Source organism: Rattus rattus, chromosome 1 (assembly GCF_011064425.1).
Source record: "Rattus rattus isolate New Zealand chromosome 1, Rrattus_CSIRO_v1, whole genome shotgun sequence".
Taxonomy (NCBI): Eukaryota; Metazoa; Chordata; class Mammalia; order Rodentia; family Muridae; genus Rattus; species Rattus rattus.
In genome coordinates, this window is record NC_046154.1 from 229,484,763 (window position 1) to 229,509,684 (window position 24,922).

The 24,922-nt window shown below is 43.8% G+C and overlaps 2 protein-coding genes across 5 annotated transcripts in view; both read right to left on the reverse strand.

Annotated features, from left to right (window-relative positions):
- Positions 1-5,696, reverse strand: part of Taf2 (TATA-box binding protein associated factor 2) — a 53,326-nt gene extending 47,630 nt beyond the window's left edge. Inside the window, exons 1-3 of the mRNA XM_032915521.1 lie at positions 5,387-5,696; positions 4,940-4,994; positions 276-436 (exon numbers count right to left, since the gene is read on the reverse strand). Coding sequence (XP_032771412.1) covers positions 276-436; positions 4,940-4,994; positions 5,387-5,469 — 299 coding nt within the window. The 5' untranslated portion in view covers positions 5,470-5,696. The remainder of the gene's footprint in view (positions 1-275; positions 437-4,939; positions 4,995-5,386) is intronic.
- A 3,031-nt stretch (positions 5,697-8,727) lies between these two features.
- Positions 8,728-24,361, reverse strand: Dscc1 (DNA replication and sister chromatid cohesion 1). Of its 4 annotated transcripts, none has more exons than XM_032915543.1 (9): positions 23,902-24,361; positions 21,293-21,461; positions 18,697-18,831; positions 18,018-18,108; positions 16,820-16,958; positions 15,811-15,863; positions 14,986-15,140; positions 12,633-12,723; positions 8,728-8,903 (listed from the first exon to the last, which is right to left on the reverse strand). In XM_032915543.1, the coding sequence occupies exons 1-8, from the start codon at positions 24,126-24,128 to the stop codon at positions 12,673-12,675; spliced, it is 1,020 nt and encodes a 339-aa protein (XP_032771434.1). In that variant the 5' UTR covers positions 24,129-24,361; the 3' UTR covers positions 8,728-8,903; positions 12,633-12,672. The 4 variants fall into 4 exon arrangements, with proteins under 4 accessions (XP_032771434.1, XP_032771428.1, XP_032771421.1 ...); XM_032915537.1 differs by having other exon boundaries at positions 12,633-12,781; XM_032915530.1 differs by lacking the exon at positions 8,728-8,903 and adding an exon at positions 12,322-12,482 and having other exon boundaries at positions 12,633-12,781.
- Positions 24,362-24,922: the final 561 nt, after the last annotated feature.

A 24,922-nucleotide genomic window follows, 5' to 3' on the forward strand; every position in this document is an offset into this window, starting at 1 on the left:
GATCACTGAACAAAAATAAATGTACTGAAAATTCCCAGCTAATACTTCTTTAAAGCTGTAGTATGAAGCAGGGAAATTTAATAACTCACTATGTTGGACAAAGGTGGGGAAACCCTTGAGCAAAATTTGCAAGACAGCAAAAGCAACAGAAATTATGCAACATATAACCCTATTATAATAGGAATGGAAACGTTTATTGAAAAACATTAACCCAATCTCCAAAAACAATGACAGAATGACTTAGAAACACCAGCTTCTTAATGTGTCCAACTTACTGTTTTGATTCGCTGTGACAAACTTCTAAGGTTGGATCATTATAAATAAAAGCAGCCTCCAAGTCATTGATCCTGACTCGGTATATTCTACACTGTTTACTGTTCAGCTTGATTCTATTCAAGTTTGCAACCGTAGGAAATATAGTCAGCTCCACAAACCCCTGTAAAAATAAAGAACTACTATTATAAATGCTAGAATATTTCTTCAATTACTACTAATATAGGCTATCTCCAGAAATAAAATCCCAAAGAGCTAAGTACACATTGAGTATTCTCCAAGAATCTTAATTTTAAACATTAATTGTACCAGTGACCGACCGAGTACAATTTATCTAGTCTTTACATCCTTTATCTGTGCAATTTGTGGTGAAGTAAGGAACTGCTGACTGGAAAGGCAAAAACATTTACTAGTCTCAAATACAAGAATTTCAGGGTAGACTGAAACCAAAATAGGCTAGAGGACCAGAAACTGATAGAGGAGAAAGACAATCAGGAGGTTGACGTCAAAGTATCTGATGGTACAAAGAACTTGGGCTTTAAAAACTACAACAGTGAAGCTACCAAGTGTGAGTCTCCTCATGGGAGATAAACAAGGAAACAGTGGCAAGTGCTGCCAGAGACAAAGGTAGGACAGCAGTACTCCAAACACTGAACGATTTCCTGCCAAGCCGCCCCATGTCATGTACACTTCTACCATGCTATCTGAGGGGTGTGTCGTCCACCTAAAGAAACCATCTGCTACAACTGGCAGCTAAATACTTTCTCCAACATCCTTCGTTAACTCGAATGGGAAAGACAGGTGAAATATGGAATGCAAGCCCAGGGATTTCCGTAAGCTTGACTGAAAACTGTTATTCTGACACATGAACCCCGGGAGGGCATAAATGTTTCAGATGTTATGTGGTGAGTATGAGGATTTCAGAGCTCCAACTGGAGTCAAACAATCAGCACAGAGGACTAGATACAGCAGCTACTGTTACAGGTCAGGTACCGTTTCACCTTCTTAGACACTCTCTAATCCTGACACCAGCTCTGAGGACAAAAAGTGCTACTTGAAACATTTTACCCAAAATCCCTAGAAGACGTAAGTACTATTAGAAATTATTTCAAGGTTAGCTCTTTTACATAAATTAATAAAGTTAACAGAATGCTAGCTAGATCTAGACCTATCAGTTTCTACTAGTTTATAATCCTCTGGCAACAAGGGCTTTATACAATGCCCATGAATATTTTCTATATAACCTTTATAACAACCACTCAAAAAACATGCAACTCTACAGCCACGATGCTCCCAATTCCGAAATGAGAAACACATAGTCTTTTTTTTTTTTAATAAAGGACAACATTTAATTGGGACTGGCTTACAGGTTCAGAGGCTCAGTTCATGAGAAACACATAGTCTTAATTGAAATCATTAGCATGGATCAACAGCTTATTTAGATCAGAAAGAGCAAAGGCCAAAATACTTCGAAGAAAAGCTTTGTATTTAAAAGTGCAAATTAAAGAGTTAGAAAGAACAATTTGCAAATTCATTTGGAATAACAAAAAAACCCAGGATATCGAAAACTATTCTCAACAATAAAAGAACTTCTGGGGGGTAATCAATATCCCTACCTCCAGCTGTATTACAGAGCAATAGCATGGTAGTGGTACAAAGAGGGCAGGTAGATCAATGGAGTAAAACTAAAGACCCAGAAATGAATCCACATACCTATGGTCACTTGATCTTTGACAAAGGAGCTAAAACCATCCAATGAAAAAATGACAGCATTTTCAACAAATGGTGCTGGTTGAACTGGAGGTCAGCATGGAGAAGAATGCAAATGGATCCATTCTTATCTCCTTGTACAAAGCTCAAGTCTAAGTGAATCAAGGACCTCCAAATAAAACCAGATTGAAACTAATAGAGAAAGTAGGGAAGAGTCTCAGACATGTGGGCATTGGGGAAAATTTCCTGAACAGAACTCCAATGGCTTATGCTCTAAGATCAAGAACCAACAAATGGGACCTCATAAAACTGCAAAGCTTCTGTAAGGCAAAGGACACTATCATTAGGACAAAACGGCAACCAACAGATTGGGAAAATATCTTTACCAATCCTACATCTGATAGAGGGCTAATATCCAATGTATACAAAGAACTCAAGAAGTTAAGACTCCAGTTAGCCAAATAACCCTATTAAAAAATGGGGTACAGAGCTAAACAAAGAATTCTCAGCTGAGGAATATCGAATGGCTGAGAAGTACCTAAAGAAATGTTCAATATCCTTAGTCATCAGGGAAATGCAAATCAAAACAATCCTGAGATTCCACCTCACACCAGTCAGAATGGCTAAGATCAAAAACTCAGGTGACAGCAGATGGGGGAGGATGTGAAGAAAGAGGAACACCCCTCCATTGTTGGTAGGATTGCAGACTGGTACAACCATTCTGGAAATCAGTCTGGAGGTCCCTCAGAAAATTGGACATTGAACTACCTGACCCAGCTATACCACTCCTGGGCATATACCCAAAAGATGCCCCAACATATAACAAAGACATGCTGCACTGTTCATAGCAGCCTTATTTATAATAGCCAGAAGCTGGAAAGAACCCAGTTGTCCTTCAATGGAGTACTACTTCTTTGAAGGGGGAACAAAAATACTCACAGGAGGAAATATGGAGACAAAGTGTGGAAAAGAGACTGAAGGAAAGGCCATCCAGAGACTGCCCTACCAGGGCATCCATCCCATATACAGCCACCAAACCCAGACACTATGCTGATGCCAAGAAGCGCTTGCTGACAGGAGCCTGATATGGATGTCTCCTGAGAGGCTCTGCCAGAGCATGACAAATACATAGGCAGATGCTCCCAGCCAACCATTGGACTGAGAACGGGGTCCCCAGTGAAGGAGTTAGAGAAAGGACTGAAGTAGCAGAAGGAGTTTGCAACCCCATAAGAACAATAATACTAACCAACCAGACCCCCAGAGCTCCCAGGGACAAAACCGCCATCCCAAGAGTACCCAGGGATGGACCTATGGCTCCAGCTGAATTTGTAGCAGAGGATGGCCTTTGTGGTGCCATCAGTGGGAGGAGATGCCCTTGGTCCTGTCAGGGTTCAATGCCCCAGTGTAGGGGAATGCCAGGGCGGGGAGAGGGGAGGGAGGGAGGGAAGAGTGGGTAAGTGAGTGGGTAGGTGGGTGAGTGGGTGGGGGAGCACCCTCATAGAAGCAGGGGGTGGGGAATGGGATAGGGGGTTTCTTGATGGGAAACCAGGAAAGCAGATAACATTTGAAATGTAAATAAAAAAAATATCCAATAAAAGAAAAGTGCAAATCAAACTGGTGGTGATACATGCTTATAACATTTGGACTTGAGAAGTGAAGGCAGGAGGATGGCTACAAGTTTGAAGGTACCCTTGCCCACGTAACAAAATCCTCGCTGGAAAGAGAAAAGTTGTAAACCACAAGGTAGTGTAACAGAAGTCCAAAATTCACAGATTCCTCCCTTCCTCCTTTCCTCCCTCCCCCCACAGAGTCTCAGCTAGGCTGGAAGTCTCCATGGAGATCCAGTTGGCCTTGAACACAGATGTCTGCCTCTGCCTCTGAGCTGGGATTAAAGCTGAATGATACCATGCCAGGCCCCAACTTGTCTCAGACTACTCTGTCAATCACCCAATGACCACCCTACATAAATGAGCTTAGATTGAGTGAAAAAACACCCAAGTATAACCAAATGAACTTGGTGGTGGGAGTGGTGGCACACGCCTTTAATTCTGGTGCTCAGAAGCTGAGGCATAGAGATCTCTGTTAGTTCAAGGCCAGTCTGATCTACATAGTGAGTTCCAGGACAGCTAGAGCTGCACAGTGAGTGTTGAAGTCCAGGACAGTAAATCCAAGCAACCAACCATATATCTCTGTGGATTACAGAAAATAATTGCACAACACTGTGAACAATGCCCACCAGAGGTTCTTCTGCTGGACTACACAGAGGCAGTAGCTTTGTTCTGTCAATACTTTTATTCACCCTGTACACTCATTTATAAAACTGGGACTGAAATCTTATCTACCCCAAGAGACTACTGTGAAAAGTCGATGAATTAATATACACACACCTTAAGGAATGTCTTACAGACAAGAGCGATTCAACCAACATTCACTCTAATTCCATCAATCATGTTGACTCTACTCTTAGTAATGCTAAGCTTCACTGAGAGCTACAGCACAAGTTTCCTATACTGGTGGAGTAAAAGCTTAAGTAAAAAATACTCCCTAATTCCTTCACGTTACCTATGTAATCCACCTAACACGGTCTATCGCCAAACTCAAGGTAAATAGCAATGTGTGGCAAACCTTACAAAAGAAAATTCCAAAAATGAGCAGCTGAATCTAAGACTGCTAGAACTACAGTCTTACTCTTGTCTAAGGCACAACGTGAAAAGTGCTTGGTTATAAAGACTTCCTATTCCACAACACACTTAACACAGTGAACATTTTAATCAGGAAAGGGGAGGAGGAGGGGAGAAAAGAGACAGCATGCATAGCAAAAGGATACGATAACCAAACACACTTAAATTCTAATTTCTTATTCTGAGGCACCATATATAATGTAGAAGACTACAGAATCCCCAAGAACTGTGAAAGAATGACTTAAACTGTTTATGATGACCGGGAATGATCTTACCACAACAGACTTTCTCTGGAAGTTTATGTTGTTGATGCAGACGACCTGATGGGTTGTATATATAAAAAAGAAAGAAACTATATTACTTCATGAAAGCATAACTCTATCCAAGCACAAATAGGGGCTATTTTCTGAGCGGCTCAGAAACCACACAGCAAGTTTTGTCTTCGAATTCTTCAAAATGAGTAATCTGCTTATTTTAAATCTAGCAACAGACATGAAAAGTTTTGTCTTGACAAAAATATAGCAGTACTTTAAGGTTTATGAGTCCGTGGAGAGGAGGGGAAAATAAACGGAACAATACTGTTATTCAAGACATTTTCACCCGACAAACAGCATGTCCCCTGGAATGGTCCCACTAGTTTCCCAGACTCAAGTCACTCACAGAATCAATGAAAACAAAAATCAAAAAAGGGCGAGAAACGAAGTAGGGGAAAAGGTACTTATAATTTGTACGGCCGTGGGCTTTCGAAGCCCTTGTCTCCTTTCTTCCTGTTCATCCTGGAGGACTCTAAGCCGGTGGGCGGCATGAAGAGCTCCTGCGGGGCTCGCCTTTCAGGCTGCTCCGGAGGCTGCAGCGCATTCCCGGTAGCGGCCTGTGCACTCTGAGGGCCCAGCCACCCTTCCTCCGCCTCGTGTCCCCTCCCCTGGCCACTCTCAGTCTCCTACGCCCGAACCCTGTCACACAGATGAGCCGCTTTACAAGAGCTCAAAGCCACAGACGCCGCCTGCCGACATCTTGCTCGTCACCTCTGACCGGTGATGTCAGAGGAAGTGGAACCACCGCGGAGGTAGAACCGGAAGTCTTCTCCGGGCGCCAGGGGGTAGGGTTTGCGCGATCAAGTAAGGGTTTTTCGTTTGGTTCCTACTTTTCTCGTTTGTCTCTAAAATATTTCTAAAATTTAGGAGAGCAGAGGAAAGGGTGAGAAGGAAAGATCAAGAAGGAAGGAAGGAAGGAAGGAAGGAAGGAAGGAAGGAAGGAAGGAAGGAAGGAAGGAAGGAAGGAAGGAAGGAAGGAAGGACGTTAAATGTTGGGAAATCGTGCTTGTGTAAATGTGGAAGACAAGAAGCCAGGTGTAACCGAGGTAAGCGGCGAGGGGCTGGTAATAGTCCCGAAACCAAGATGTTTGCTGTGTCAAGAACAAACTCACCCATTCGGACTCTGTGATTTAAACTGAAAATGTGTAATTAAACCGCAGGGAACTCTCAAGCCTCGAAGTCCCAAGGCCTCAGTATTTATCTTATGAATTAACAAATAAAAAAAAATCAAATCATACCCATAAACACAGAAAACTTTATTAAAAGACACTTTGAAACTTTTGTATGTGCATTTCCTGTTCTGGAGGGTCAAAGACACAAACAAATATCCGTTAATTCTGTTAATTGAGGATTGTCCATTAACGTTTTGTCCACCTTTACTCCTGACAAGGTCATTAGCTGATCTTAAATTAATTTGAACTTTGGTCTAAGCAAAACCAGTTAGGAAAATAAAGTCATAACTTTACTAAACATTCCAAAACTAGAAATTATTTTTCCCAATGAGCATTTATTAAACCCACATAAAGTAAAGGCAGAGCTCATAACTGGCTTACACAGCTATCTTTGTGCAAAATCACTTCCTCATTCAGTCTCCTTTGCTGGGAGCAAACCCAGACTTACACATTTTCTACAATTATATAATACCCACAGGGTAGCAATAGGCTTGTTCCAAGTTGGAGTCTTCTCAGAAATGCAGAACAGTGCAGTGATAATCAGTTGGTGTACACTTTGATACACTGAGGTAAACTCGATTTTTTTCCAGGAAGGTGCCTGTCTGCACCTTTGCTCAGGAAGCTGGAAAGTAATATAACCATCTGTGGTCTCACCAGCTTCTTCTTGAAAGGTGGATGCAACTGTGTCAGCATCAGTACAGGACATAGAAGTCTGTATCTTTGAGATACACATCTGTGTGATTGACAGGTCTGTGGTCTGGTTGAATTGCTGTTGGTGTCAATCCCCAGGCCGGTGGCTCTCAGTTTGTGGATCTTGACCTTGGGGTTTGGGGAGGTATCAAAGGACCCTTTCACAGGGTCATGTAAGATGTACAGATGTGTACATCAGATATTTACATTACAATTCATAACAGTAGCAAAATTAGTTATGAAGTAGCACTGAAAAAAATTTTATGATGGGGTCACCACAGCATGAGGAACTGTATTAATGGGTTGCAACATTAGGGTGAGAACCACTGCTCTAAGCCAACGGTTAGCATGATTCAATTGATTCCCATTGGCCACTGGTTGAGCTTAGTAGGTCAATAGTTGAATCTGGTAGGTCTTCACTGGTTGGGTCTGGTGAGCCATCACTGATTTCTTCTATGTATGGACTGGGGAAAGTCATAGCTGGGGCACACAAGACAGAAAGTGCCAGGACTTTGCAGAGCATAGCACCTCGTTAGGAGTGGGAGCAACCAGTGAACAAGACGGACTTGCCAAAACTAGAAATGATGGATAGTTCTCTAGTGAGTTCTACCCAAGCAGGGGAATACTGCTAGTATTCTTTGCACAGCATGCAGAATTAAGTCCACTTTATCACTAGTGCATAGTCAAGTAAACAGAGGCCAGTGTTAAGCCCATTTCAGCAATGTAAACAACTGATACAGATTCCAACTGGTGATGGCTATTCTTGGTTGTCACCTCGATTACATCTGGAATTAACTAAAATCTAAGCCGCTCAGTATACCTAGGAGAGATTTTTCTTAATTAAATGTTTGAAGTGGGAAGCTTTTGCTCTTTACTTGTTTGTTTTCGATCTTGCTGGCAAGTTTATTTCTTCACTGGCATAGAGCCTACTTCTTTGGGATTCTGGTGGACACCTCAGACCACCTCAGACATACAGCCTCATAGACTGAACAACTACTGAATTCCTGGACTTTCCATTGGTAGATAGCCATTGTTGGAGTAAGTGGACCACAGCCTGTAAGCCACTCTAATAAATCGTGTGTGTGTGTGTGTGTGTGTGTGTAGATAGATAGTATATATATAGTTGATATATATATAATATATATATATATATTATATATATATAAACTGCTTTTTAACAAAATAAAGCTCTGAATGAGACTATTACTAATAGTTCTTCAGGAAACTTTTAAAATGTATTAATAACTAGGGTACCAAATCATAAAGATATGGAATTTTATATATAAAAAACAGAACTTTCTACATATAGAATTCTTACAGACTTCAAGATATAATAAATACAGATTTTTTTTTTTTACAAGACGGGGTTTCTCTGTGTAATCCTGGCTGTCCTGGAACTTGATCTGTGAACCAGACAAACCTTAAACTTAGAGATTCATCTGCCTCTGTCTTCTAAGTGATGGGATTAAAGGTGTGCACCACCACCGCTGCCACTAACTGGATTTTTTTTTTTTCATCCTTGTATATAGTGAACATTTTACAAATGTAACCTGAAGGATATGGAAATATCCTATTAAACTGAAGAAATTTAAAAAAGGGGGTGGGGGAGCAGTTACAAGAAGCTGAAGAGGAGAAAAAGGTATTCAAAGACTTGGTTTTAAAAGCCAATAAGGCCAGAAAGATGGTTGAGCAGGTAATGAGGCTTGCTGGTAAACCTGGTAATCTAGGTTTGATCCCTGAACTTGAAAGGCAGAAGCTGAAAAATGGCTCCACAGGAAGTCCTTAGATGTGTACATGCCTGCTGTGGCACATGTAGCCATGAACACAAACAGCACGTATATATATATAATAATCATAGGAAAACCAAAACTTTAAAGAAGTCAGGGATAAAAATAGCCAAAAGAATTGTTTTTATTGTACCCAGCAACTTTATAAAGCAATTCAGTATGTCCTTTTAAGAAATGAGTCTCCTTGAATTATAAACTTTCACGCCATTTTGCATTGAAGACCGAGAATATTTAGTAAGCAACGCACCTATAGTTTGCTTCTCTCCGCACAAATCTCTGTGGAATAAAAATAAATGAATACCATGAACATTTGCAGGAATGTAATATGATACAATGCGGCTCACTTCACTACTACCCGCTAAAGCCATCTTTCCAATGTGTGAGAACAGTGGCAACTGCTTCTGAATCTTAACTGAGGTGGGCAGATTACACGTGTCATTTCACTTGACATGAGGCAACACGATCAGGTAGTAAATGAGGGTCAAACGTGTCCACCCTGCCTGTATGACTTCTAAGTCCCAGATACTTTCCAGTATATCTTTACATGACAAATAGAAGAATGTGATATGGAGGAGCCCACGGTCAAGAACCTGCATCCTAGGCTTGCCAAGTATGAGCCTGTCTAGATTGTCCGCTCTTCTTGGACTTTTTATGCGCCTCAAAAAGAAGACTGCTGGAAGCAGTCTTCTTCTATTGAGAAGGCAGCCAATGACACGAGAGACAGAGCAAAGGGCCATGACGTACACAGAAGGGCTTGTGATTTAAGTGTAAAAGGGAGCTAGCGGCAGCATTTAGAAAGTAGTCAAAGCATCTGCCCTGAGCTTTAAACAGTGAAGGCAGTGAGCTGACTCTGGAAGCTGGGCGGTGAGATCCGTGGAGGACTCATCATGCCGTTACTTTTTAAGGTTTAACAATTGGTAGGTCATAGAAAGCATCAACCTTGAAGCTAGAATAAGGACGTCAGTTCATTTATTCAGGCCTGGATGAAGGTACCGAGAAACCCATGAACAAAAGAGAGGACATAGCTGGCCTGGTGGCACAGGTTTGTAAGTCTGTAAAGTTAGCTTGCTGGGAGTCTGAGGCAGAAGGAATTGAGTGAGCTCCAGGCCTCCCCAAGCAACCTAGTAAGAGCCTGTCTCAAGAGGGAGAGGGAAAGGGGGAGAGAGGGGAGGGAGGAAGGGAACAAAGAAAGAATGGTAGGGAGGAAGGAAGACAGAGAGATTGGTTGGATGGTTGGTTGAGTGATTGAAAAGGTTGTGGGTGAGATGGCTCAGCAGATGAAGTCATTTGCCACCAAGCTGACATCCTGAGTTCAGACCCTGGGGCTGAACATCGTAAAGAGAAAGACCCAACTATTAAACGTTCTCATCTGCTTCCACATACGAGCCATGGCACACTCTTCTCCCTCTCCCACAAATACACAAACAAACAAGTAGGGCTGAAGACAAAGTTCAGTGGTGGAGAACTTGCCTAGTTCAATCACGAATTCTCTTACGATGGAGAGAAAAAGAGCATGAGGTTGCTTTGCAGGCTGGGTGGTGACACTAGAATGTATCGAGGGGATAACCCAGAATGGGAGAAAAGAGATAACTTGGCCACGTCTTAGAAAAGGCCAGAGGAGATGAATCCAGTGCAAAGGGAGGACTGGTATGGAGAGGAGGGACAATGGAACTGGGGAGATGGCTCAGTAGTTAGGAGCACTTGTTCCACAATCATAAGGACTAGAATTTAGATCCCAGAACTCATGGTGTCAAACGGATTGTTCTGCAAACATCCCAGCTCCAAGAGAGGCAGATCCGGGAAGATGGCTAGCCATGTGTTATGGCTAGAGAAGCCGCAGGCTATGCCATGTGCCCATCTTGGTAGACACCAACTGTTCATCTCTGATCCAGGCCCCAGCTGGAAGATAAGTTCCCAGTAACCCTGGCTCAGTGACTCCCACCCCAAAACATACAGCCATGACTACTTGTTAGATGACTAACTACTTTTTTGCTTCTGTAACTTGCTAACACAGACATTCAAAGATTGTTTTGAGTTGCCGTAATCCCTTAACCTGGCAGAACAGGTTTTTTACTTGCTTGCATAGATTTTGAAGATCTTCCTGTGGTTTTCTCCTTTAAAAGGCCTTGCCCTCCTACATGGCAATCTCAAATTTGGCTCAGAGATTGTTCATCCTCCAAGCAGCTAATCAATAAATCTTTTAATTATAATTGGATTGAGTCTATGTCTTTTCCCAAGGGTCACAAACCACATAACACGTGCTAGCTTCAAGCCTAGCAAAGACAAGTCCTAGGTTTGTGAAAAGGCACAGCCTCAGAGAAACAGGCAGAGGGACGGAAAAGACATCTGATTCTTCTGGCCTCCATGTGCATGGGCATCCTCCCCCCTCACACAGGTACCCATACTCACTCACAGATACACACAAATACACCCGAGGACAAAAAGAGGAGGTACAATACTCTGCAAGGAGGAACCTAAAGGAAAGGAAAAGGTGCAGACGTGAGGGGGTCGAAGGCTTGGCCAGGGGGAAAAAGGTGGTTCTTGTTTAGTTGTTCCCATTTCCTCAAGGAATGAGATCATAAGCTGGGCTTGAAGACAAAATGAGGTGGCAGTGATGTGTGAAGATAAAAGGTTTGATGACGCCATAAGGGTAGAAAGGTTCCCTGAGATAGAGTGACAGGCCAGGCCTGGGCTAAATTCTATATAATTCTGGTGATCCCCTTGGAGACTTTTCTCCAGAAACTTAGGCTACTGATGTCGGTCATAGAACCAGCAGAATGTTGGGTTTCATTGAGAGGGAGAGAAGTGAGGAAGAACATGTGCAGAGCAGGAGCCAGAGAGAACCCAGAACAAAAACCGCAGGGAAAAGAGGGACGGCCTACAAGGTATGCCCCAACGGTGATGGCGGTGTTAACGGATTTCAAGGGTTGGCAGACTTGAGACATCAAGGCTAACTTGCTCTTTTGGAATCTGGCCTCTATCATGATATTAAAGAATAATTCAAGAGTCAGGTGTAGTAGTAGATTCCTATAATCCCAGCATCTGAGAAAGTGAGGAAGAAAGATCATGAATTGCAGACCAGCCCTAACCTACATAATGTGTTTGAGGCTAACCTGGGCTATCAAATGAGACCCTGTCTCAAAACTAAAGTAAAATAATAAAATTTATACTAAGTTAAGACAGTTGATGGGCATGGTGACTCATAACTGCAACCCCAGCATGGGTAGGAGGGACAGGGGCTCAAGGTCATCCTCGGCTACAGAGTGAGCTGAAGGCCAGCCTGAGCTATCTGGGACTGAGCTTCACAAAACCAAAGCAAGGCTAAGGAGCAGATGGCCCAGTAGGTGAGGCACTTGCTATGCACATGTGAGGACCTGAGCTCTAATCTCTAGAAGCTACATAAAGCTGGATGCAATAGCATGGGTCTGCATCTCAATACTCCATGATGGAGACAGAAGACGGAGACAAGAGAACAAAAGACAAAACAGAACAAACGAAAAAGAACAACAACAGGAGAACCTGTCTCAAATAAAGTAAAACGGGAAGGGGGAATACCCAAGGTTGTCCTCTGACCTCCTCATATGCATCTGTCTTCACACACACACACACACTCCCAGATTAAATAAATAAATCTAACCAAAGAAGAAAATAACAACAATGATAAAAGTAACAGCTGAGGCAGCAAGCAAGACGGGAGCTGGCAATCAGTAAGAGGCATTTACTCAGTGAGACGTGAGTATATCTTCTCTCCCCCAAGGAACTGTGATTTTGCAGAGAGGAGAGCAGAGAGATGATAGTGGCAGGAATGTTAAGTGGAAAAGACCGCATACTCCACCTTCAGAATGAGATGTCAAACTATGAGAGAGGAGACCACCTAAGAAATTTTCCAGGCACACTGCATCTTCAGAGAATACACAACCGTGACGTGTTTGGGTCATAAATCTAAAACCCTATGCGGTATTTTAAAGAACTACTGTCACAACCCATTCTGGATGAATTACTTACTGGATATATGGAGCGATGTCTTCTTCCGTCCACTTTTCTCTTAGAGAGAATAGACTGTTAAAACGATCCTGTGTTCCCTCAGGCAAAGCATCTACTTTGAACAAAAATATGATTTCTGGTCTTGAGCTTCTATCCACCAGTGCTAAACCCTACCAGAGACAAGAAGTTTGGGCAAAGGGGAAAAAGTCCGTTAAAGTAATGGTCTCATATTTGAATACTTCTTTTCCATTACATTTAACCCTGGCATTTAAAATACCATCTACAGAGACTTTACAGGAAGTCTATCCAGAGGTTTACATGAAGCAGTTTTCATAAAGAGTCCCTCTAATCTGTGATGTCTTTGCCAAGACAGCTTTAGTGTCACCAGTGGTCAGTCACTGTCAAATGTAGCCATTCCTTTCCTGGGCTTCTTGGAGTCACCTTCCCAGCTCTTGCTAATGCCCATCTCTTTCCTCTTTTCTTCTCCCTCCACCTCTGACATCACGGTCTTCTTTTCCGTCTTATTTAATATGTCGTTTCCCAGACCTCTACCCAATCCTCTTACCTGTTTCTCCACCTGTCCTGGGTCACCTCATCCTTCCCCACAGCCTCTGATGCCCTTGCTCATGACTGAAACATTTGCATCTTTTACTCAGATCTCTCTTCTGAGCCCCAGACCCACACATCCCCATTACAGACGATACCGGCTCCGTCCCCACTGCCTTGGAGAGGCAGGAAGCCTAGGTAACTGAGGTTCTGGTATTCAACCTGATATCTAAGTGGTCAGAAGTGGCAATATATGCTAAAGCCTCAAGATTTCCCTCCCCATCACCCAATATCTATTTCTGTTTGTTCATTTTTTTTTACACTGTGTGTGTGTGTGTAGGATAGAGGGAACATGTGCACACAGCAACTCATGTGTAGAAATCAGAGGACAAATGAAGAGAATCCATCATGTAATTCTTTTTTTTTTTTTTTTTTTTTTTTTCCAGAGCTGAGAACCGAGGCCCAGGGCCTTGTGCTTACTAGGCAAGTGCTCTACCACTGAGCTAAATCCCCAACCCCCCATCATGTAATTCTTAAAGATTAAACTGGGGTTGTTAGGTTTGATGGGAAGCATTTTTACCTAAGAGCCAGTTCATTTCTCCTCCCTATTATCTGTTTCTTTGACCAGTGCACTGGCTGGCTCTGTGTGTCAACTTGACACAAGCTGGAGTTATCACAGAGAAAGGAGCCTCAGTTGAGGAAATGCCTCCATGAGACCCAGCTGTAAGGCATTTTCTCAACTAGTGGTCAAGGTGAGAGGACCCAGTCCATTGTGGGTGGTGCCATCCCTGGGCTGGTATAAGAAAGCAGACTGAGCAAGCCAAGGGAAGCAAGCCAGTAAGTAACATCCCTCCATGGCCTCTGCATCAGCTCCTGCTTCCTGCCCTGCTTGAGTTCCAGTCCTGACTTCCTTTGGTGATGAATAGCAATGCGGAAGTGTAAGCTCAATAAACCCTTTCCTCCCCAACTTGCTTCTTGGTCATGGTGTTCTGTGCAGGAATAGAAACCCTGACTAAAACATTCTTTGGGGTTTGTTTCCTTGTTTTTGAGACAGGGTTTTCTCTAGGCTGACAAATACTCACTGTGTAGCCAAAGGTGATTTTGAACTTCTGATCCTCTGGCCTCTACCCTAAATGCTGGGTTATAGGCATACATCACCATGCTTAATTTTTTAGAGTTGCTGGGATTGAACTCTGGGTTTTGTGGGTACTAGGTAAGTACTAGTACATGCTACATTGGCACCCCAGCAACAATCCATTTCTTTAGCTCCACGCTCTCATTTTTCCCTTTCCCTCCTTCCCTTCCCACCTGTACTTTGTCTATTTGCATGCCTTTCCTTCAAAAGCCCCTAACTTGTGATAGAGAGACTGCTTATGTGGCCTTCACACAGCCCTACACTCAATCCCCAGCACTGCTTAAAACCAGGAGGAGTTTCACATGCCTATGATCCCGTGCATGCACGGTAGAGCTAAGGAGATCAGATGTTTAAGGCTGTCTCTGGTTACACAAAGAGCTCAAGGCTAACCTGGAACATACACGGTTCTGCCTTATAAATAAATAAATACATAAATGAAGGAAGGAAGTGAATGTGTATGCATAATAAACTCCAACTTTTCTTTAAAAAAATGTAAGTGGTAGTATTCTAAATAAATTATTTCTCTGTAAATCCTGGGGGAGTTAAAGGAGTCTGGTGGAGTAAATGAAGACTGTACACCTAATGGGTATCTAGGAAAATAAAATAGCTCCCAATTCAACTCCAGGACAAGAATCACCTCCCCTAGTCAGAGATCATCCAAAGAATCCCAGGCGCAGCGTCCAGCAACCTCACCTTGAGCTGATCCAGCCGAGTTGTCATCCCCTCGGGAACACTCTGCTGCCAAACTTCCTGAAACTCAGCGAGGTTAAACTTCACGGCATTCTGCAGCAGCATCTCCGCGGTCGCTCTGCATACTTTGTCAGCATTCAATTCAAAATAGACTTCACCTAAGGAAATGGTCAGACATCGTCGGCTACGTGGCATTTACTGAGGTACTGTTTGAGTGTATGTACACGTGTGGGCTTGCGTGTGCCCCCAAATGACAACGATCAGGAGTCACCTCGTAGTAGGGCTAAAGCTCAGGTCACTGGGCAGGCTTGGCTCAGCCATCTCACTGCCACTGTATTAGCTTCTTATTATGGTTTGTATATGCTCGGCTCAGAGAGTGGCACTATTAGAAGGAAGGTGTGGTCTTGGTGGAGTAGGTGCACCCCTTGGGTATGGGCTTTAAGACCCTCATCCTAGCTGCCTGGGAGCCAGTATTCTACTAGCAGCTTCCAGATGAAGATGTAGCACTCTCAGCTCCTCCTGCCTAGACGCTGCCATGTTCCCACCTTGATGATAATGGACTGAACCTCTGAACCTGTAAGCCAGCCCCAATTAAATGTTGTCCTTGTGAGAGTTGCCTTGGTCATGGTGTCTGTTCACAGCAGTAAAACCCTAACAAAGACACTTATCATCCAGTACAATACCAGCACTTCCTTTAACTCAACAAAATGCTGTGGAAGGAATCACGATCTCTGCTTACCTCACACAGTCCCACAGTTCTTATTAACACCAACATACTTGTCCATCACACAAGTTAGAGTGCCCACCAGGACACTGTCCACTCCTCACCTTTGTCCACGTACTTCTTTCCGTAGCATTTAAGACAGTGCTCAATCATTTCCCTGAAAATTTAAAGCATACAAGAGAACTTATGAACATTTAAAAGATATGTGTCATACTAAAAACTTACATATCAATTAAGGATTTCAAATATTAAATTCCTTTGGTGACAAGTAAGACTTAAGAACTTACTTAAGGGGTTGGGGATTTAGCTCAGTAGTAGAGTGCTTGCCTAGCAAGCACAAGGCCCTGGGTTCGGTCCCCAGCTCCGGAAAAAAAAAAAGAACTTACTTAAATATTCTGGGAACTGCTACATGCGAAGGCCTGTTCTACAAAAATTAGCATGAATTACAACCATTAATTTTTTTCAGTGACTGAAATAAAAAGTAGAGAAGATGATGCAGATGTACTCACCCCAGTGGCCAAAAGTCCCAAATCCTTTCTAGTTGTATATTTTCAATTTCTCCCCCCGCGGCTCCAGAGCAACTCAGCAGCTAAGAGCACTTGCTGTTTTACACAGAAGCCAGGTTCAGTTCCCAGCACCCACCTGGTGCCTCAGAACCACCAGTTAACTCCAGTTCAAGGAGATCTGATGCCCTCTTCTGACCCGTGCAGGCAGCGTAATATATAGTGCATGTGCATACATGCAGGCAAAGAAAACTCATACACGTAAAATAAAAATAAACATCTTTAAAACTCTCTATCATATCAGAATGTAAATGCCATGCCCTCAGTTTACGTCTAGTCTGAAAAAAAAAATGTTCATTGTCTTAAAGAAATCTGCAGAGACAAATAATGAAAATACTGGGGCTGGAGGACGGCTCAGCGGTCAAGAGCACTGACTGCTCTTCCCGAGGTCCTGAGTTCAAATCCCAGCAACCACATGGTGGCTCACAACCATCTGTAAAGGGATCTGGCGCCCTCTTCTGGTGTGTCTGGAGACAGCTTCAGTGTACTTATATACATAAAATAAATAAATACAAATTTTTTTTAAAAATTAAAAAAAGAAAATACTCACTCTGGCTCCAAAGGTCCAAGTTCCTGCAGGCATACATTCAAGGGAACTTTATTAAAAGACCAAGATTCAGAATCCACAAGCTGAGTTACATGATTTAGAAGTTTGATCTCGTAATCAAATTCAAGAATCCTCCAGTAACCTACAAATTCCAAATGCCAAACTCACCAAAGAGCATTTTAAGTAAAGTTACTAGATAATCAACAAAAAGAGCAGTAACACCCTGTTACCCATAAGGCACTGCAGCAGTGACTGTTAATTGTCAACTAGGTACAACCTTGAGTCACCTGAGAAGAGACTGTCTAAGAGGGACAGCCTGAGTAATCTGTGTGGTGTCATGCTGTTGGTCACAACTCTCTGACCACAGCTATGTGAAAACAATGAGTTCTCACAGCACAGAGAAGTCCAGTTCATTACAGAAGTGACAATTCTGTCAAGGTGTACACAAGAAAAATAACCACTGGCAATCAAGATGGCGTCCCCATTTGTAAAGAAACTACATATATACACAGTGAGATTTTCTTCAGCAACAAAGAAGGAAATGAAGGCATTTGAAGGAAAACGGATGGATGTGGAGAACGGTATGTTAAGAGAAATGAACAAGACAGAAAAGACAAGTCTCATGTTTTCTCCAATAAATAGAATTTAGACATAAAGTGCGTGTGTGTGTGTGTGTGTGTGTGTGTGTGTGTGTGTGTGTGTGTGTGTAGATACACATTTGTATGTAGGATATAAAAGCAGAAACAGGATTATAAGGAAGAAGTCTAATGGAAAGGGAGAAGGAAAAGAAGTTAAGGGAATATATATGTCCATTAGCCAGAAGGAAACCTCTGCAGGGGAGGTGATGGGAGGGGCAGTGGGAGAGTGGCTAAGAGCAAGGCATAATGACACATACACATGAAAATGTCACAGTGGGATCTGTATCTCAGTATGCTAACCATAAAGTTAATTTGAAAAAGGACACCCCATTTCAGAAGGAATCTGACGTGCCACTGGATGTGATAGTGTGGACCAATGATCCCAGCATTCTGCGAGCCGAGGCAGAAGAATCTCATAATAGCTGGGTAATGCCAGCTCATAATATCATTACCTTTGAAGATAAAAGGAAATTAAACAAGCATGCACCATGGGGAAGGGGCCCAAAGCATCTCTCTTGCATACCATACAGGTCCACCATCATGAATGGTACTCGTTATACTACCTCCAATCTCACAGGCATTTAGGACTTGTAGCTGGGCCATTATCTCTTCCTCACTTGCCTGAATTTGATTAAGCAAATCTTCAGTTGTATACTGAAACAAACAGAACAGACACACACTTCCATGATTTGGCAACAGCGGCTTTCCTAATCTTCTTGTTGAGTTTTGGAGAGGATGTAACAGGAGCCTGAGGCCCACAGTGGTACCACGTGGTTTCCCGTCCAAGTACTAACGGTGCCCCATCCTGCTCCGTTTCTTTTCTTCTCTATTCTAATCCAATCAAAGCCATATCGTGGGACCGGGATTAGGCCTGTGCCAGCAGGCTGGGCTCCTCTTCCCTTCAGAGGTCACATGAAATCAAGCACATTGACATGGCAGCATCCTCCACAGCATGCCACTTTCTACCTAGTCAGACTGCTTTATGTTCAAGACTTTTATTGCACAAGGTTTAAAGAAGTGAGACAGCCATCCATGGTAACGAGGTATGGGAGCACATACCTACAATCCTAGCACATGAAGAAGCAGAGGCAGGGGGATGGCTGCGAGTCCCGGCCAGCCAAGTCTACAGAGCGAGATTCTTAACCTTCCCCCTGTTCCCCACCTCCCTTCAAAATTTTAAATTTTTTAAAAAATTAATTACATTTTAAAATTTCAAGTAAAACCAGGAAATATAATTCTTACTTTTGAGCGGCTTGGATCCTCCTCTTTCTGACTGTCAGGGCCTTCATAGGTATTTTCCATTAGAAGTTTCTTTAGCTTTTTTAACTTAGGTCTGCATCTTCTTAATTCCCAATAATTATTAGAGAAACCAAAGATCTGGAAATCACAATGTAGCATAAGCCTTCAGTGGCCTTTCTAAAGATAAAACATTCCCCACAGAACCTTCCTTGTTCAAGAACACACAAAAGGCAGCGTGGACCCTTCCCGGCATCTCAGCCACTCTGGAGAGCCCATTAGGAGGAGCTCTGCCGGCCAAATGACAGCCAATACCTGAACATCACGTCTCAGGAATACTCTAGAAACCAGAATACCACCAGAAGAAGAATGACAGGGATGGTGACAATCCCACGACAGAAGTGCCAAGCACGGTGATGTGCACAATGGCACACAGAATACATGAAGACCAAACACCCATACACATAAAATAAAAATAATTCAAACCTCCAAAAAGAAAAAACAGGGATTGGCATGGTAGCACCTGCTTTTAATTCCAGCTCTCAGGAGACAAAGCTCTCTATGAATTCCAGGCCAGCCTGATCTATACATGAGTTCCAGGCCAGCCTGGGGTACATAGTGAGACCCTGTCTCAAATAGACAAAACAAGTGAACAAAGACAGCCAACCACAGTGGGGGATCTAAGGTACTTGCCTGGTCCGAGCCTTAGGAGGAGGAGAGAAGAGGAGCTCAAGATCAGCCTGGGCTACAGTGAAAGACGGCCTCAAAAAGGAACAACCTGGAAAAGTAGCTTGGTGGTAGAGTGCTTGCCCAGAGTGCAAGAAAGCCACGGGTTTGACCCTGAGCACTACTGTATAAACCAGGTATGGGGACATAAGCTTGAGATCCCAACACTTGGGAGTTGGTAACAGGAAGATCTGAAGTTCAGGGTCATCCTCAGATATATAGCAAGTTCAAGACTAGCCTGGGCTACATTGTTTCACACACTGTGTTTCTCGCATGCGTGCACACACAGGTGCGCACATGCACCCATACCCATGCACGCGCACACACACACACACACACACACACACACACACACACACACACACAACCACAGATATACATGAAATTTACTGCGAGTTCCTCTACCCTAACACCACATAAATCACTACAACTTCCCAGCGCGTTCCCTTCTTTCTCTCCAATCCTGTTTTTAAGGAAACAGCTAGCCCGAGTCATCACTAGGGCTTTGCTTCAACTGTGGTATGTGTGACTGACACCCAGGACAGGTTGGAGACTATTGTTTGATAACCACCATCAGCTCTATATTAACAAACTAACCTAACCTCAAGGCCAAAATACCACATTCACTTCCAACCTCAAGTTCCTTCATTTCCCTACCTCATAAATATTACAAACATTAGGGCTCAAGGGATTCAGTTTTCAAAACGTATTGTGGTGGTTTGAATATATTTGGCCCAGGGAGTGGCACTATTTGGAGGTGTGGCCTTGGTGGAGTAGGTGTGGCCTTGTTGAAGGAAGTGTCACTGTGGGCATGGGCTTTAAAACCATCATCCTAGCTGCCTGGAAGCCAGTCTTCTCTTCAGATGAAGATGAGCAGCCTTCAGATGAAGATGTTGAACTCTCAGCTCCTCCTGCACCAGGCCTGCCTGGATGCTGCCATGCTTCCTGCCAGGATGATAATGGATTGAACCTCTGAGACTGTAAGCCAGCCCCAATTAAATGTTGTTCTTACGAGAGTTGCCTTGGTCATATTCACAGCAGTAAAACCCTAAGACACTATCTCCAGCATAATTTACTAAAAATAAGTAAAACGTTAAGAATGAGACATTTAGGGGGCTGGAGAGATGGCTCAGTGGTTAAGAGCACTGACTGCTCTTCCAAAGGTCCTGAGTTCAAATCCCAGTAACCACATGGTGGCTCACAACCATCTGTAATGAGATCGGATACCCTCTTCTGGTGTGTCTGAAGACAGCTACAGTGTACTTATATATAATAAATAAATAAATCTATAAAAAAAAAAAAAAAAAAGAATGAGACATTTAGGTTAGAGAGATGACTCAGTGGTTAAAGAACTGGTTGGTCTTCCTGAGGACCCAGGTTCTATTCCCAACACACAGACACACAGACACACAGACACACAGGCACAGACACATACACACACACCACCAGCAGCAGCTAATGACTATTTGTAACTCCAGTTCCAAGTGGATCTGACGCCCTCTCCAGGTCACCATGGGCACTGCATGCACATGGTTCACAGACATACAACACGTAGGCAAGACATCTGTCCCCTACCCTAAACACACACACAATTTTTACAAAATAAATAAATTAAATTAAATATCTTTTTTTTAAAAAAAATGAGTTATCTAGTAAAAGAGAAAGACCAGATGTGTGTGTGGGGGGAGGGGTGGAAATATAAAGAGAATTCACAAATTCAAACCTAACTCAACGAATACTGAGGAATTTCAAACTCTAGTAAAGACAGTTTTAGAACCCCTGCGACAACACACACCTTATACCCAAAGTTTTTAGCCAAAGGCAAGCTTGGAACACAAACTGAGCTCTCAGACTCTGGTACAGGACAAAGCGGTACCTCTGTGTGAACGATGTTACTCGGTGTTTCCTCCCCCTTCAGCTGGTCTGGAGTTTTGCAACCAGGGATGAAAAGCAGCATGTTGGATGTGTCTGCAACCTTCAAGTCGTAGGTTTTGTCTTTACTGCACAACACAGCCTGTTCATCCTTATCTCCTCGAATCACAAAACTACGGGTAAATGGAGGGGGGAGAGACGTGGCTTACTGAGACTCCAGTGGATAACTCACTTTAAATAACTCCCAAATCCTCTGGCTTCTACATTTAAAATTAAGCCAGGGAGTGTGGTGCTTGGAAGGAGAACCCCATCCCCAAACACAGGCCCCAGCATCCCCAAACACAGGCCCCAGCATCCCCAAACACAGGCCCGGCATCCCCAAACACAGGCTCCGTCCCTTGAACACTTGGTCCCCAGTTGGCATCACTATTTGAGGGGGACTTGGGAGGTGGAGCCTTGCTGGAGGAAATGTGTCACTAACAGGGAGCTCTGACAGTATAGAGCCTTGCCTACTTCCACTTCACTCACTCAGCTTTGTGATGGCCATTAAAGACATGATCTCAGTTTCCTCCTCCCACTGCATGCAGCAGCTGCCATGAGGGATTCCTACCTCCTTGGAACCCTGAGCCCAAATACACTTTTCCCTCTATAAGCTGCCTTGGTCAAGGTATGTAAAAACTGCAAAGAAAATGATACAGGTCCCTATGGTACAATGATAGAGTCCATAAAATACATGGACTGGAACATGGGGGCCAGAGGGATGGGGGCTGGAGAGAGCACTGGCTGCTCTCCCAGAGGTCCTGAGTTCAATTCCCAGCAACCACATGGTGGCTCACAACCATCTGTAATAATATCTGACGCTGTCTTCTGGTGTGTAGGAAGACAGATACAGCATACTTATATACATAAAATAAATACATAATTCCTTAAAAAAAATATTCTGGGACATGTGAGAGCTAGCTAGCTTTCAGGTACCTAAGCAAAGAAAAATAACTAATACAGACCAGAAAGATTCAAAGAGACCTGAAGGTCAAATATCACCAAAAACATGCTGAGAAAAATCAGAAGATAATTCATCAAGATGCTGTGGTATTCAGTTGGCTGACGGGCCAACAGTCATACTCACTTGTGACCTAGCAATTAGGAGGTGGGGGCAGGAGGATCAGGAGTTTCAAGGCTACGAAATAAGATGGCAGGCGGTGGGTCTGAGGTGAGCCTGATCTACTTAGGATCCTTTCTAAAACCAAAACAATGACAAAACCAAAGCACCAGACAAGCCGAAAAGCAAAAGAAAGAAGTCTTCTAAAGCAGGCTAACGTGGTACTTCACTTCTCACGTAGAGATGTGGTAGGGAATGCTGACAGGAAGCAGGCTCCGATATGATGGGTGTGGATCAGACCTAGGACTCTGCATCTCTAACAAGTTCCCAGAGCAGACAGCTGGTAGCACTCAAGTCATCCATGCTTTATTCTGCATAATCAAAGGCACACAGCATGGCCTAGTCGTCAGCTATATGGCAGAGAAACTGGGACCTAAGGAGAGACTGCAGCACTATGCGAGAACTATGTCTACAAAGGAAAGTTTGCCATAGCTGAAGGGAAGATGAAGGTGAGGAGGGAAGAGAGCAAAGACAAAGATGGTAGGGTGTTGGCTCTGCACTTTAAACTGTGTACAACTCACTTCCCTTAACTAAATAACAATAAATAATCTAAAATATAAGACTCGAGTTATACTAAAACTTAACTTTAGTATAAAGAGTAAAAGGGTTTTTGGTTTGGTTTTGGTTTTTTTAGACTCTTAGTGCCAATAATGTTTATTGGGTCCAAGTACCTACTCTTTAACAGTCATTTCTACATCCTATTACTCCCACTTGGAAATATTTTGTTAATAGAAAGGTAAGATCAAGAGTTCAAGGTCATCCCAGGCTAGTTAAGGCCAGCATTGGATACATGAGACCCTATCTCAAAAAAAGAAAAGAAAAGAAAAAGAAAAACTAAAAGTGAGGGGTACGTTGAGTTCCAATTCTAGAAGCCTATAACGTAAATACTCTACCACTCAACCCAGACTAGCCCAGCCAAAGGCCCAGATTTTAAAATCCAAGGTCTTGCCAGCAACTTTGTAGTTGACCCGGAATTAAAAACAGTTCCAGATCCTCAGTAAGCGATCCCAAACAACTCCGGGTCACGAGCAACAGCAGTCTGTTAGGCTTTAAACTTCTGTCTCTTTTGTCCTACTTTTTTTTGTTCAAGTAAAAGAAACCCAAGTGCAAGCCAGGAACTCTCTACATAGGTACTGCCGCTATACTCTGAGATAGCACGAGTGTTCGGTAGAATCCTTGGCATCACCACTAAGCCCTTCAAAACCCCCTGATCTTCCTTCTTGACATTCTCCCGCTGGCATCCATCTCCAAGTTCAGTGCAGTCCTGCTACCAAGTCAGTCTAGCCGCACAGAAGACAGCAGCTGAGGACCCGCCCACCGGCCTGAAAGGGCCCAATCAAAGCAACTCTCTGGACCAGTTCCTCCTCCGGAGTTCCCCCGGCTACACGCAGCAAGTGGGAGGCCTCTCTGAAGCGGGGGAATCGGTGCACCCCGACCCCACCATCCCCGCTCACCTGTCCCCGGCCTCCAGCTGCTGGCACAGTGCTGGTTCCAGCTCCAGCAGGCAGAAGTCGCCGGTGGCCGCGCCACCGGTCCCGGAGCCGAAGCTCAGGCAGTGCACAGTGGGCAGCAACTCGGCGGCATTTAGCTTGGCGACCTGCAGCGTCGCGTCCACTTCTTCGCGGGTCCTCCGTGGAGCGGTCGGTCCGGGCATCCCGCAGCACGGAGAAGGGCGTGTCATCCACCCGAACTCCCGAGACTTCGAAAGCGCGCCAAAACCCGCTGGAGTCAACTTCCGGGGCGGGGCAAAGTGGAGTGGGGCGTGTCCCGAGAAAGTCGGAAAGCATCCAGACTCGCGTGTCCCAAAGCAGTTTGCTCAAAATGTGCAAGCCCTAGATTGCTTAGGGGAGAGCACGGTTTCCCGGAGGAGACCAGAAAGGTTGTGTTAGCAATTCTGTGCCCCCGTGGGGCCAAGCATGGAACTTGCACCCACCTCTTCCTCCACCCTGTGCCCGCCCCCTTCCTTCCCGCCAAAACTCCTTTCCTCACCTGCTGCTGTGGGTTCTGTGATGAGCTATTTGTGTGCAGAATTTCATTAAGCCGTTACCACAACCCAGTGATCCCGTCATGCAGAAGCGAGCAGGATGCTTGCCAATAGTGGCACAGCCTTGAGATGGCAAAGTCTGAATCCAGCTTGGTCTATGGTGGCTCAAAAATAGCCCTGCCCGGGCTGGAGAGATGGCTCAGTGGTTAAGAGCGTTAACTGCTCTTTCAGAGGTCCTGAGTTCAATTCCCAGTAACCACATGGTGGCTCACAACCATCTGTAATGGGATCTGATGCCCTCTTCTCCTGTGCATGAAGACAGCTACAGTGTACTTGTATAAATAAAATAAATAAATCTTTAAAGAAAAAAAAAATAGCCCTGCCCAGTGTTGTGCAGATAGATAGTCCAGGACCAGGAACCAGATCCTGGCAGCATCAAATGCAGCATCTCATTTGTTTGGGCTTGGAGACCACCTTAGATAATTTGAGGT